This window comes from Aptenodytes patagonicus, chromosome 3 (assembly GCF_965638725.1).
Source record: "Aptenodytes patagonicus chromosome 3, bAptPat1.pri.cur, whole genome shotgun sequence".
In the NCBI taxonomy this organism is placed as follows: Eukaryota; Metazoa; Chordata; class Aves; order Sphenisciformes; family Spheniscidae; genus Aptenodytes; species Aptenodytes patagonicus.
In genome coordinates this window covers 76,449,929-76,463,173 of record NC_134951.1, presented here as the reverse complement: position 1 = coordinate 76,463,173, position 13,245 = coordinate 76,449,929, and the positions used below count along the sequence as shown (strand labels likewise).

At 38.0% G+C, this 13,245-nt stretch overlaps 1 protein-coding gene across 5 annotated transcripts in view; it reads left to right on the top strand.

Moving 5' to 3' along the window:
- Positions 1–10,640, top strand: part of STXBP5 (syntaxin binding protein 5) — a 115,396-nt gene extending 104,756 nt beyond the window's left edge. For all 5 annotated transcript variants that reach the window (XM_076333893.1, XM_076333895.1, XM_076333894.1 and 2 more), the window contains 4 exons: positions 645–810; positions 1,630–1,741; positions 4,079–4,299; positions 5,007–10,640. In XM_076333893.1, the coding sequence (XP_076190008.1) occupies positions 645–810; positions 1,630–1,741; positions 4,079–4,299; positions 5,007–5,048 (541 nt within the window). In that variant the 3' untranslated portion in view covers positions 5,049–10,640. The remainder of the gene's footprint in view (positions 1–644; positions 811–1,629; positions 1,742–4,078; positions 4,300–5,006) is intronic.
- The last annotated feature ends 2,605 nt before the right edge of the window (positions 10,641–13,245 follow it).

Here is a 13,245-nt window from a genome sequence, read left to right as displayed (position 1 = left end):
AAGAGCATTGTTACAGCCTGAGTGTGTTGCATCTGTTCTTCATAGCTTGATGCAGTAAGTACTGCAGTTGCATGTGCAGAATCAGAAAACACAAGGTAAGCGAACTTTACTCTGAGAGGACTTCCTCTTAAATATGCATTCAGACAAAAAAGGTGGACATAATTCGTAAGATTGTTGTTTCAGGCTACTGAATTCTGTTTTCCTTTGAAAGCACACCCCTATGTACTTCCAAGTGTTCTTGAGGAGAGATCTTAGACTTGTATTTTTAGTCAAGGAGAAATTCTTCACCTGAGAGAAGAGGCAGGATGTTTAATTGTAAACTTTTGGCAGATACTTAACAAAATACTTCGTTAGTAATTACTGAATAATGCTTTAAGTGAATCTGATTTACATGCTCAGAGTATCATTTAAACGATGCTTTTAAATGCATCTGTGATGCAGATGTTAAATTTCACTTTTGAGGTGCTACCTTGAAAAATCTCATTTATGTTTTGAGATTTTGTAATTGCATTAAATGATACCCTGTTTATGCGGTACTTCTGCAGATGGTGAAGAGAAAAATAATGTACTGCAGTTTAAAAATGAGCCATTTGATCAATAATAGACAATCCTGCTACATTTAATTCTTTTAATTCTTTCTTAAGTTTGCCAAGTTTAAGGCCATTGTTGGATGTGTATTACCTGCCACTCACCAATATGCGGATAGCCAGAACATTCTGCTTCACCAATAATGGACAAGCACTCTATCTTGTCTCACCAACTGAAATACAGAGGCTCACCTACAGTCAAGAAACATGTGAAAACCTTCAGGTAATGAATTTAAAAAAACTACTGTTTTCTGACATAGATATACTCTGAGGTTCACGGTTCTAGATTCACGATGCTTACAGATCGTAAGTAATTAAGTTTCTCAAAGCCGATCAGTTCAGCTTTTGTGCTTTGGTTTTTATCACTCTAGAGTCTGATTCAGGATGAATCGCTTCCCCTACTCTTAAATTTTACCATTTCATCTATCCTCTTGTATTTGAAACATTCTTACTTAATTTCCCTTTTGATCAGTAGGAAATTTCCTCATTTAGCATGTGCAGTTAACAAAACTCCCTTGTTCAATTGATGCTGGTGGAGGCGCATGCTGACACAAGTGGGGAATGCTAACTCAGGATACTTGAAGGAAGCCGTTATGTTTCAGGGGTATTAACAGCTTGAGAAGATTCTCAGCCATGCTTCAGCTTGGAAGCTGTATAGAATACTGAAATAGCAGATGCAGGCTGTAAGCTTTACTTTCATACCATGCATGGATATGAGTATTTGTAGATACAGTTTTAACAGAACAAAATCAGGGGAGTTGCCGAGTTGTTGAGGGGCAAATACAGCTTTACTCGAACCCATTTCTTTGCTACTGAATTTCATGAGCCATAAGCTTCCAACTATCAGAACAGATGGTTTGGACAGATTTCCTAATATGTTTTTACTTTTTATTTCCCAAGTCACCTTGCAAAGGCAGATGCCTATTAAAGCATATTAATTTTGAAATTCAAATCCACAAAATAAATCCTTAAAGTGAAAGAATATTCCCTTAATTTGTGTGTGAAATAATGTATGGCTTGTTGTCTCTTCTTCATTGCAAAGGAAATGTTGGGTGAGCTCTTCACTCCTGTAGAAACACCAGAAGCACCGAACAGGGGGTTCTTTAAAGGCTTGTTCGGAGGTGGGGCGCAGTCACTTGACAGAGAAGAACTTTGTAAGTTTTAAGTAGTTGTTATTTTTCTGGTATTTCTACCCAAGGAAGCCAGTGATCCTTGAGAAATGTATTACCTGTGTTAACAGAAAGTTACATTTGCAAAGAGGAAAGTAAAAAAGGAATGACAACTACTTTTTCATAGCTTTTGTGTTGTACACCTTACCAACAAGATCAGAAAAGCTTGGTACTGTTTTCTCACAGGCTTCTTCACCTCATTTATTCAGGAGTAGATTATAAAACAAGTAATATGACAACTGATCTTGTTTTTATTTGTCTTTAGGAAGTGTATAGTACTGACCATGATTTTCTCAATGCCGTTAAACTGAAAGGGGCTGGTTCTAAAGAACGCTATTTTGGACAGTGAGAAAATTAAAACTCCATTCTACTTCAGTTCACTCGCTAGCTTCTTTTTCCTCATTTGACTTGTGCAGAGATGCCTTAGGAATGAGAGCAAGAACAGAACTATGATAGTTCAATTCAGTCCTCTGTTCATAGGATAGTAAAATTCAGATTTGGCAGTTTTTATTGCTTTATCATTTTCTCATTGCTTTTTGATCACAGCTTTATTTTTATACTGTGGCTGCATGCAACTTTTTAATATATTTAAGGAAAATAACTTCCACTTATTCAGATATTTGCTAGATGAAACACCATATTATGCAAGTTTTTGTGCAAGAAGTTGTTTCCTTTTTTAACATGAAATGTAGCTGTTGAAACAGACAAGGCTTCCTGGCAATCCTTTCTTTTTTATTGGTTCTTTTGATCTATCCAGTAAAAATTAAATTAGTCTTTACTACTTGTGCCTGTACATTTTGAACAAATATCAAATATTTAGAGGTCACTTTCTGCGTAAAAAATTCCATTTGTATTTATATATGTGTAATACATTGAAAGGTTGGTCAAGTATTCTATTAGAGAAATTTGTGTGCACAAGTTACATGTTTAATTAGCATGACTGGGACAGGGAAAAACTACCTCTTCGTAGCAACAGAAAAGCACTCTTGTAACTTTAGAAGCTATCTGTTTACATCATTTGAAGTTTCCACCATTTTGCCCTGACTCTTCTGACCTATTTTTAAGGAGATTACAAATTTTTTTATAACTCAGGTCTCAGGCTTTGTTTGTGGCTTTTGATAAAGACCTGTTTTGGCTCAGATCTTCAAGAGGAAAATAGTATTGAACGGGGGTGAAAAGCCTCATGAATTGTAGCCTGAAAGTGAGTTCAATGATGATTTTAAAGACATTTTCAGATGTCTTTTGAATTGTCATATTTAACATGAGGGTCGCAGCAGAGTCTGTAATAAGTGAAATTATTTCTCTTCTTTCTGTAAATTCCCAAGACTAAAAATGTTTATAGTGTTAATTGAAATCTAAATCGTTCTTCCTAGAAGCATAAAATCAAATCAGAAAATCTTGAAATACTGCAACAAAATTTGTTAATTATGTTAATAATATTTTTCCTAGAGGTGGAAAAAAAAATACTTAAACCATAATTTAATTGTTTAAAAAAGTTAGATTATTTGCTTTGACTTCAGCATGCAAAAATGTTTTGGCCTTCACTCAATTTTTGTAGAGTATACAATTCAGCATGAGATTGACATGTCCATTAAGTGTCTAGACTGAACTAAGTGGCTGATGTCCCATTATGAGCAAAGGAGATGTAGTCAGTGTGGTCACTGGAGTCTAGAGAGCTGTTCCGCTGACCATGCCTGGGTGTTTACTTTAGGAAGAGATGATTTGTTCTTACAGCTGTACTGCCTTCTCATCATTTATATTACATTATTTTTTTACAAGATTTTTACAATAATGAGAGCATAGAGACCTAATCTTCAGGTGTCTGCATCTAAAACTGAACTTCCATCAAAGGAAACTTCTGCTGGTGGAGTCATACTGGCTGGCTACACCAGCAAAGCACTTCCAGAACTGACCACAGCTGCGTGTTCAAAATTCTCCTGCTTTGTCTGCTGAATTCCCAACACCTTCCCTGTGAAGCAAGCCATATTGTTAAAAACCACTTCACCAGTATAATTCTGTTGATGACTGTGATGCCAGCACTGTTGAGAGTTTTAATTTCACACTCGAGCTGTGAAAAGGTTGTAATTTTATAACCTGCCTGGAAACTCTGAAATACATTTGAAAAAAAACCTCAATTTTATTAAACAGTAGCATCTAGTAACATTGAGTTAGTGAGTATTGCTCGTAGTCATGCCTGTGATTAGGTGTTCAGTGTCCATGCGAAGATGTGACACCTCTTTGTAAACTAGTTACATTGATATTTATGTAATAATGATAGAAAACCTTACTATTCTGTTTTTGCTGCTTTGCAAATGTCCCCAGTTGGAGAATCAGCATCAGGGAAGGCATCAAGAAGTCTTGCCCAGCATATTCCAGGGCCTGGGGGTATTGAAGGTGTCAAAGGAGCAGCATCTGGTGTAGTTGGTGAACTAGCACGAGCCCGGTTGGCACTAGATGAAAGAGGACAGAAACTAGGAGAACTGGAAGAAAAAACTGCAGCTATGCTTTACAGTGCTGATTCTTTCTCTAAACACGCTCATGAGGTGAGTCTGTTGCACGTTAAACTGAGAGCATTAAACTGGTTCTCTATGAAATAAGAGCAAATTTTGCAAGCAACTGGCTTCTGCAAAGGCATGTTAGATGTATCTAAAGGGAATGCAATATCATTAATAAAGGATACTGCACTTTATCTATCAATCATTACTCCTAATACTTAAGTATTAATGTAAGCAGCTTTCTTTTATGGCACGTTGCTCTAGAGCATACACTCTGCCTGAGTGGCATGTAGACTTCCAAAAGTGCGGCTCAGTTCCCATTACTTAACAATTTGTCACTGAATTGGATAAGAAAAGTAATGCTCTGTGTGAGACTCCTGTGGTTCTTAAGAAAGATCCCGCTGTTGTATGCAAACCCCATGAATCCAAGCTAATTTTTTTCCTCAGTAACTGCATAGGATGGCTGTTCTCTTCCATGTTCATGCAGATCTCTTCCATTCCCTAAACTCTTATGCGACCTTCCCATTCTCCCAAAAATGTCATTTTCTGTCTGCGGCTAGATCATCAGCAGTGATGTTACCATTAGAAAATTCATCATGCTAAACACTCACTGTTCAGCAATGTTGTTGCAGTTTTGAGAATCCTTACTGAAGTCCTTCTTTCTCATGCTGCTTTGTAAGCATATAATTTGTTTGTATCGTTGTACTTTTTGGTACACTATAGAAACAGTAATTAGAAATTGTTTTTTTTTTTAGATGATGTTGAAGTACAAAGACAAGAAGTGGTACCAATTCTGATGACACTCATCAATTACATCTGTTTAATTTTGTCCTGATGAAAAAAATCTTGGTTTTTCATTAATTTTGGCAGGACCATTGAAATTCAAAGGAGTATTCACCATTGGATACTGTTGTTTCCTAGCACAAATCACACACTGTTTTACCTCAGTCATGGCTTTAACTGAGGAGCTTTATATTTAAAAGAAACACACAAAAAACAAACTTGAGTGTTTCTTAGCTGTTGGTTAGCTGAGAGTTGGAACAGAGGAGGTAACTAGAACATGTGGAAAAGAGAGTAAAAGTAGTGTGAGATGGGCAGGGGCAATGCAGGGTCAATCCTGTGTTAATATTTCATATGCCAAAAGTTTTTGTGCTATTGTAACTGCTGCCAGTGTTATACCCTCCTGTGAGGAGAGGCAATAAATCAGGGGTCCAAGAGCTGGAATAAAGTTGTTTGTCTTGCTGGACAGTAGCTGACTTACACTTACCCTCTCTAGGACTCACTATATTTACCATTATTGTTGAAGAAGAGTTGAAGTTTGCTGTCACTTCTTTCATCGGAAAAGCTGGAAGCTTGGAAGATTTCATGTTGAAAATTGTATACATAGTTGACCTGTGCATAGTCTTTTTCTTGGACCCCTGATCTAGTATTCTTGTATTCACATCATATTCTGTGAAGTGCAAAACAAGAGAATACACAACTTTTGCATTAAAGTCAAGTGAATAATATGACTGGAATGTGTCATGCTGGGAGTTTTCATTTGTGTTATGGCCGTGCAATGTGAACTGTGGTAACATCTTCATTGTGGTAAGAATACTTCAACACCTGTTCAGTTAAATACTATTTTTTGCCAAAAACAGTCATTGGTTCAGTTTGTATAACATTTAGAATTGGCTGTGCGTTCCATTCATGCTGTGAATTTTTATAAATGTTTAACAGAATGTATCTTTACAGCCATTAATTAAAATAGCTGAGATTAGTTTTGCTCCAAACTTAAGTTCTAGATGCCCCTTTAGTCCTTTACTATGAAATCAGATAATCTTGGACTCAGGTTTTCAAATAGTTTTACACTCCATGGAGGTGCTGATGCATGAATAATGGCAAGCATCTAATATTTAATAATTGCCAGTATATCGTTTAGCAAATTTCTAAATCCTGCTAGTAGAGCTATTTTACAAGTACCTATATCAGCCCCACCCAGCACTAAAGGCAGTTGGCCTAAAGTTTGGATTTAATCTCTAAAGCAGTATTTTCGATGTGGGCAGTGGTAAGTGTCCACTAAAACTTCAGGAATTGGCAAAATAACGTTCGGTTTGGGTGAGGTAAATAATATAGCTGAGCTAACTTGTTAATGGCTGCTGCACTAAAACTGTAACAGTGGGAATGACCCAAGCTCTTTTAAAAAGAGAGGATTCCTTAAAATAAATGTTTGCATTTCAAAAATTTATTTAGACTTTTTTCCTCAAAGCAGGAATAGTTACTGACTGGTTTTGTTTTATAAAAGGGAGTACTTAGAAGCTGATAGGTCTACATTGTCTGAAGTTAATCATTTGGGTTTGCTTCTCCAAGCATCACATTCTGTGTGTTTTTTTGCATACTTTCTGAATGTTCCCAAGGCAAAACCTTGGTTATATTTGTATTGTAAAGTGATGTTGCAGGTACATAGATAAGGCAACCTTACAAAACACTTAAAGGATGCAAAATACTGAAGTTACTGATGGTTCTTAATTCATATTTGCCTTTCATTTGAAAAATGTTTGGGCTTGGTAGCACAAATTGATAAATCTTCTGATTTTATGCATAGTAACATCTAATTAAAAGACAAGTGAATTCTGTTGCCAGTATGAGGGCATGCCATACCATGTCCACTGTTCAAAGAACTTAACAAATGAGAACGTGACAATTTGAAGAAGCAGCATTATGATTTCTTGATGGCTGTGTCCCATACCTACTGAGGCAATGTTAACTCCAGTTACTTAACTCAGCTTGCCATGCAATTTTTGCCTCTGCATGTTAATTTCTTTTTTAGTGTCTAATTAATGCATATTTAAACTAACACCATTTTATTAAAAAATCCAGGTAGAAAAAAAACCTAGACAAACTACTGTCCATACCATTGCCAAAAATAAAACACCCTAGCTGACACTTGTCCCTTTCCTTATCTCACATTTATAAATTGAGATGACTGATTATTATTTGGCCTGGTGAAGATGAACTATATTTCAGAGCAACAGAATCCTGCAAAATGAGTTTGGTCAGGCTCCGGGGGAGAGGATGGCAAAAGTACTCTTCAGCAAATCGTGGTATCGGTTCAATAGAAGATGGCCTTGGCTTGAAAGGAAAGCGTACTTAACTTTTCCATCAAGAAGCATTTGATTACCACCAGCAAGCAAAAAAATAAGAGGCAATGAGAGACCATCTGCCAGTACAAGAAGAGTAGTGGCTTACTTGGTATTACAGAATAATCTGTTGAATCTTTTTTGTTGCATATGTTCAGAGCATGCTTCTAGATTTGAAAACTAATGAAATGCTCATGAGATGAATAGACAAATGGTTCTCGGTCAATAAAAGGGGCTATGTACAATTTTAGTCTAAAACGTTCCTTTTTCCTTCTCTGTGGAAGGAAGCTGATCGTACACACATCGTGGCATCTTATTCTGCTATTGGTGGTGCACCTTTTGTACAGCAACGTATATTGAAATCCTTGCGGGGAAGCACCCCGTTCTTTTTGCTAGCATTTTAGTTGTGTGAAACTTTTTTAGAGTGTCTGGAAAACGATAAAATATAATTGAGCTATTACTTTTTTATTTTTTTGATGGAAGTGTAAGAAACTGCTGCTACCTATCTGTTTATATGTAGTGTGTCTCATTAGGAACTGTAAACTGAAGAAGCTTTCTTCACCTTAGTCCTGCCAAATTGTAACTTCTGAATGTTGATATGTGTAAATATGCACGTATTCCAAATAAGTCTGAAAGTGTTACACCACAGGCACCTCCAGTGATTTGTTCTTCAGCAAACAGTCAGTTATAAACTATAGTAATATATAGCTGTGTTCCTTGTCTGACTTCATGCAAAGATTTTTTTTTTTGCCTGAGGTGCTACTTGCATAGCAGGTGATGTTGGAAAGCTACATCCAAAGGAAGATGTTTGGAAGCAAGTTCATTTCCTTCTTTCCTTTTTGTTTTCCTTTTCTCTTTTCCTTTTTTTTTTCCTTAATTAATGGCACTGATCTTACGTGAACTTTTAAACTTGAATTTTTCCCGCACTTTAATTCAATCATAGTATTTTATTCTTTAATTTCGTTTCTACATTTGTGCAGTTCAGGTTCATTATTTGTATATAAACACACACATTCAATAAAGACTTTAGAACGGATTACTTTCAGGCACATTTGCTAATTATGTGACTATCATTTAGAATGTGTGTTTTCTTAGTAAAATATGTATATACCCATATATACAATATAGAATCTAATGAAAGGCACTTATCCTGTGTCAGCATTCAGTTTATAAATTGCTGCAACACTTTCAGATTTGTTACTAGATAATACAATAAAATCTGTTATATTTATACATACTGCTTAAGAATATACTTTTAGTTTTAAATAATTTTTATATGTACACTTCTACCTTTAATTTTAAAAAGACTTAGGTTCAATTTTTAAGTCGAAGTACTTAAAGTATGTATATTATCCATAGAAGAAGTTGTTTTAAGCTTATGAATACATTCATATCTCATATCGAGATGATACATTTACTAAGCAATGAAAACAAATAGCCCATTTTGCTTTGCAGAAAATAATCATACTTAATTTTACCTCCCATTTTTGAACACTCTTAAACAATTCCCTAAGTATGGAGAGGGAAGACAGTGCATTCAGAAAACTAACTGAATGTAAAAGTTTTCTCAATAGCTGCAGTCTGTGGCTGACTGGTTTTCTATTATTTCAAATTTTTTTAGGTATACACATGAAAGACATTTTTCAGCTCTATTCCTCAGACTTTTAAAATCCCCCAAAATCGAAGCGAGGTTTGTCCCAGTAAATATTTTCTTTGAGTAATGTATGAATCTTGATTATACATCAGCTCTCTACATGTAAATCAGGGTGGTTTTGTTGTGTACCAAACAAGTGTTGGAAAACTTCCAGCCTGTGGCTGAAGTGCCCTTTTCTTTCTCATCGTGGTTTAACACACCCGGGTGGGCATCGACAGCAGCTGAAGTTCGGGGCAGGGGGAGGGTGCGCGGCGCCTTGCCTCCCTCTCCGAGTTGCAGGGTAACTTGTTGGTTGAACCTTTTCTTCATTCTAGCCAATTTCCCGTATAACTTCTGTGAATCTCTTTGGGCGGATGTTGACAGCTTTGCTACTACCACAAAATCTTAAAATACTTTGTAGACAGAAATTAATGATGTTTGAGGGGAGGAAGTAAGTAAAACAAAAAAGATGTGTAGTGTAGGCGAATCAGCTAAACAGATTTTATTTCAGTTTTCATTGAAAAGCTAAGTTAAGCTGGGCCAATTTCTCCTTCTTAAGCATCTTTTAAAGATGTGCTGGATGTCTTCTACTTTATAACTGTTTCAAGCTGGATGAGTGTACTGTGTTTCTGAGTTCTTTTACACTTTTATAAAGTTTAGGCTTAAAGATGTGGGCGTTCATTTAAAAAAAAAAAGAAAAAGAAATGAGACACAAACATAGAACAATCAAATGAAAGGTGTCAATCGGTATTCCTTTTAGTTTTTCATGTAAAGCGCCTAGAAATGTTTGTCATACAGCTGTAGGTTTCTTTGACACTTGCATTTTTTTTTGTTAGTACCTAAGTTACATATTACCAGGCAAATAACTAGAAGTTAAACTGTTTCAGTTGAAAACATGTAAGGAGTTGTATGTGGATTACCACGACCATTCAGCAATAGGCGATGCAAAGGGAGAGGGGTGGGAACATGTTTTAAATATTCCCTTTTAAAACAGAATTGTAAATAAGCAGTATTGTGTTATTTTAGACCTGAGCTCTGCTATCTGTAGTGGTTAGAACTAGGAAAACATGCTGCTTTCTAGTTATGCTACTGTTTCATTGTACCAGCACCATGGGGGGGGGGGGGGGAAACAGTAAATTTTTCTAACATTGCCCACTTGTGGGTAAGCATGCTTGATGTGTAGCAGTTCTCGTTTATGTATATCTTAGTGTGTACATGTGTGGTTTTTTCTTTTTGTTCATTGCAACTTACTCTTCAGTTAAGTCTTGCTGAGCCCCGCTAGCTCTTCTGAGGGTGATTACTGGAATATGCATTTTAAGTAGGGTTGCAAATCCATCTGTCTACAAATATAGTTTCATACGAACTGCAAACTGTACTGTTACAAACACAACTATGTTAGATTGCATAGAGTTATTTTACTTACATGTACTTGAACTGAACTGTCATCATAACAAAGTTAAAAAATTAAGTATGGAATATTTTTGTAAATAAAAATACCTGTGCAGCTGGTATTTTAAATTTAAAATGTATTATACATTAATGTTTCAGAAAAAATGTTCATATATGTGTATATGAATGTGTCATTATGCTGAAGGGCTCTGATTGGGCAAAATAAACTATTCAAACCTCTCCTGAAATGAGTGGAGCTTACTCCTTTTCTTCCTAAGCAGCTCTTCTCCTGCTGGCTGGAGCGTGCAGTGACTCCTTGCCAAAAGAGGCTGCCTCATTTTGCTTAAGTTTTTGTGTGATGCGCTTTATAACGAGCAGAGCGGTGTGTGCTTGAAGCCCTAGCAGCCAGGCTGACGGTGAGTAGCCCCTAAGGAGCACAAAAGGTGAAATGATTCGTCTGTGGTGACGTTCCCAAGCAGGTCTAAAAACATTCTGAAACGCACATCTCGATGGTGATGACGTGAAGTCCTATAATCCTTTTAAGCTATCAGAAGAGTTAAGGTCATTCATTTTACAAAGACACAGTAAAGCAAAATATTTTCTGTAGCTGCATTTTGATGGTGTTCATTAATTTAAGAATCCAGGATGTGTGGGGAGAAGAGATGAAGTTGATCTTTTTTTTTTTCTTTGCCGTATCTACAGCAGAGCAGATGTATTGTTTTCCTTGGTGGAGGCCCAGCTTTGCTACAGACCAGTTTCTAGCTTACAGTCTATTAATAATTTTCTGTCTTCTGCTGTTGTGGGGAAAAAAACAAAACAAACTCTTTGTAAACATACTCTGAATGATGCAGAAATACTGAATCTGAAGAGAGGCTGGGGCAGTAATTCGAAGAAGTGAAATTGCTGCACCTCAGTGAAATTTTTGGAATCTCATGATGTCAAATAGTAGTAAAATATTTCGGTGCTAGTTGTTTTACTGTGTGATTGATGTGGTGAGGATGCAGATTCATCTGTGGGAAATACTGCCGGTTCCAGACCTCTCCTGCCTTCCTGTTTTTTCTCCAGTATCTGATAGTTACGTATTCTGAACTTTAAGCTCTGCAGCATGTGGAGTTATAAACAGGATGATGCGTTAGAATAAAAAATTGTTTTAACTTCAGTTAAATTGAAGGTATTCAGAGCTATCGCACTGCCTCCAGCTGCTCGCTAGCTCTGGTAATCTCTGCCATCACCAGTAGCGTGGCGAGCAGAGCTCCCTCCCTATGGGGACTGCGGAGCTGCACATAGCATCAATGGACTGCCAAGAGGAGGGGATTGTCAGGCTGAGGTTGCAAAGTGAAGCACTTGGATTTAGTGAAGGCCAGGATTTGATGAGTCCTACATAAAACTTGGTCCCTTTGCACAGCATGTGTTACGACAGTTCCAGTGCCAAAGTACTGTAAACTGAATGCATCTAAGACTTAGACACACAACAGTATGCACACTAGTATTAAACGGTGCCACTCTCCAGAAGTTTTCCTTGCTGAAACTCTTTATTGGGAATGGTCCCTGGCCAGCTGCCTGGCAGGAGGCTGGGAAGCCCTGTAAGGACATGGCAGTGGGCAACTGAGGTCCAGTACAGAGGGACTGTAAATTGAGCAGTGCTAAGGAATGAGTACAGACGTAGGGACCAGGCTTGTGTCCCAGCTTTCGGAGGCAGTCTTTTCATCCAGGCTGGGTCACCGAACCAGCTCCTCCTTGTCCACTGGCCTGTGGGTGCTCAGGGGCATCCTAGCCCTGAGCTCACCTGCTCCCTCCTCCTGCCCTGGTGCACCTGGGCTGCTCCCTTGGCCATGGGTCTGCCAAGCAAGAGACACTGGCTCTTTCCTGTCTCTTAGGAGAAAAGGTAGCGGCCTCTCTGGAGGCATCCTAGTCTGGCCTAAGGAAATCAGATGTTTTCTCCCACAGTCCTGCACTGAGATAAACCCACAAGAGCAGAATGTCAGCAAACACCAGTTTCTCACCTTCTAGTTTGCTGGCTGATTTTTCACAATGTGTAATTAATGCTCCCTTAGTAAGGACTTGGGGGCTTGCATATGTAACTTGTTATAGTAGCAGAGTTCTGCTCAGTTGCTGAAGCAGAGAGTTTTCTGTATTTCTCAGCCAGAGGAGACAGCCTGGGCTGAGGCTTGTGCGCAGGCTGCTCAGGAGGGAGCTGTACCCCCTGGCTGGCTGAGACCTGGGGAGCACTCCTTTAGCCTCAAACAGTCATTTAGAGCTGTTTGACTCTAAAACTATTCGGGAGGGGTGTTGGAGGACTGTAGCAAAGCCACAGTCAAGAGAAAATGGGAAGATTGATGTTCTGTTTTGGAGCAGATAACAGCGTTTCTGCATTTTGCTGCAGTCGCAGTGTGAGCAGGGCTTCAGAGAGAGTTGATCGTTTGAAGGGGGTTGCAATCAAAATGTCAGACTGTGCTTATGTTTTGATAAGTTTACCAACTCCTCTGCCTAATTAAGCAGGCATAATGAGAAATTTTATATAACTGATTTCCAGGGCACAAGAGACTCCTGGGAAAAATAATGTGGAATTATCCCCCCTCACTCTCCTGTGTGGGAGTGAAGAGAAATCAATTTCAAGCTGGTATCTCCTAATTCTCTTGGGCACCTGCAAGTCTCTTAACACCACCTCAGTAAGTCCCTTTTATCTGAACGTCAGAATGTCACCTACCGACTATGGTGCTTTTTCTTCTGGGATCTCAAAGCATATAGCGCAGTGGGCCAGGCTCCTCGGGAGGCTTCTCTTCATTACAGTTACTGTCTTTAGGCCAAGTAGGCACATACCTGTCGTTCAAGATGTATATCAGAACATAGTAG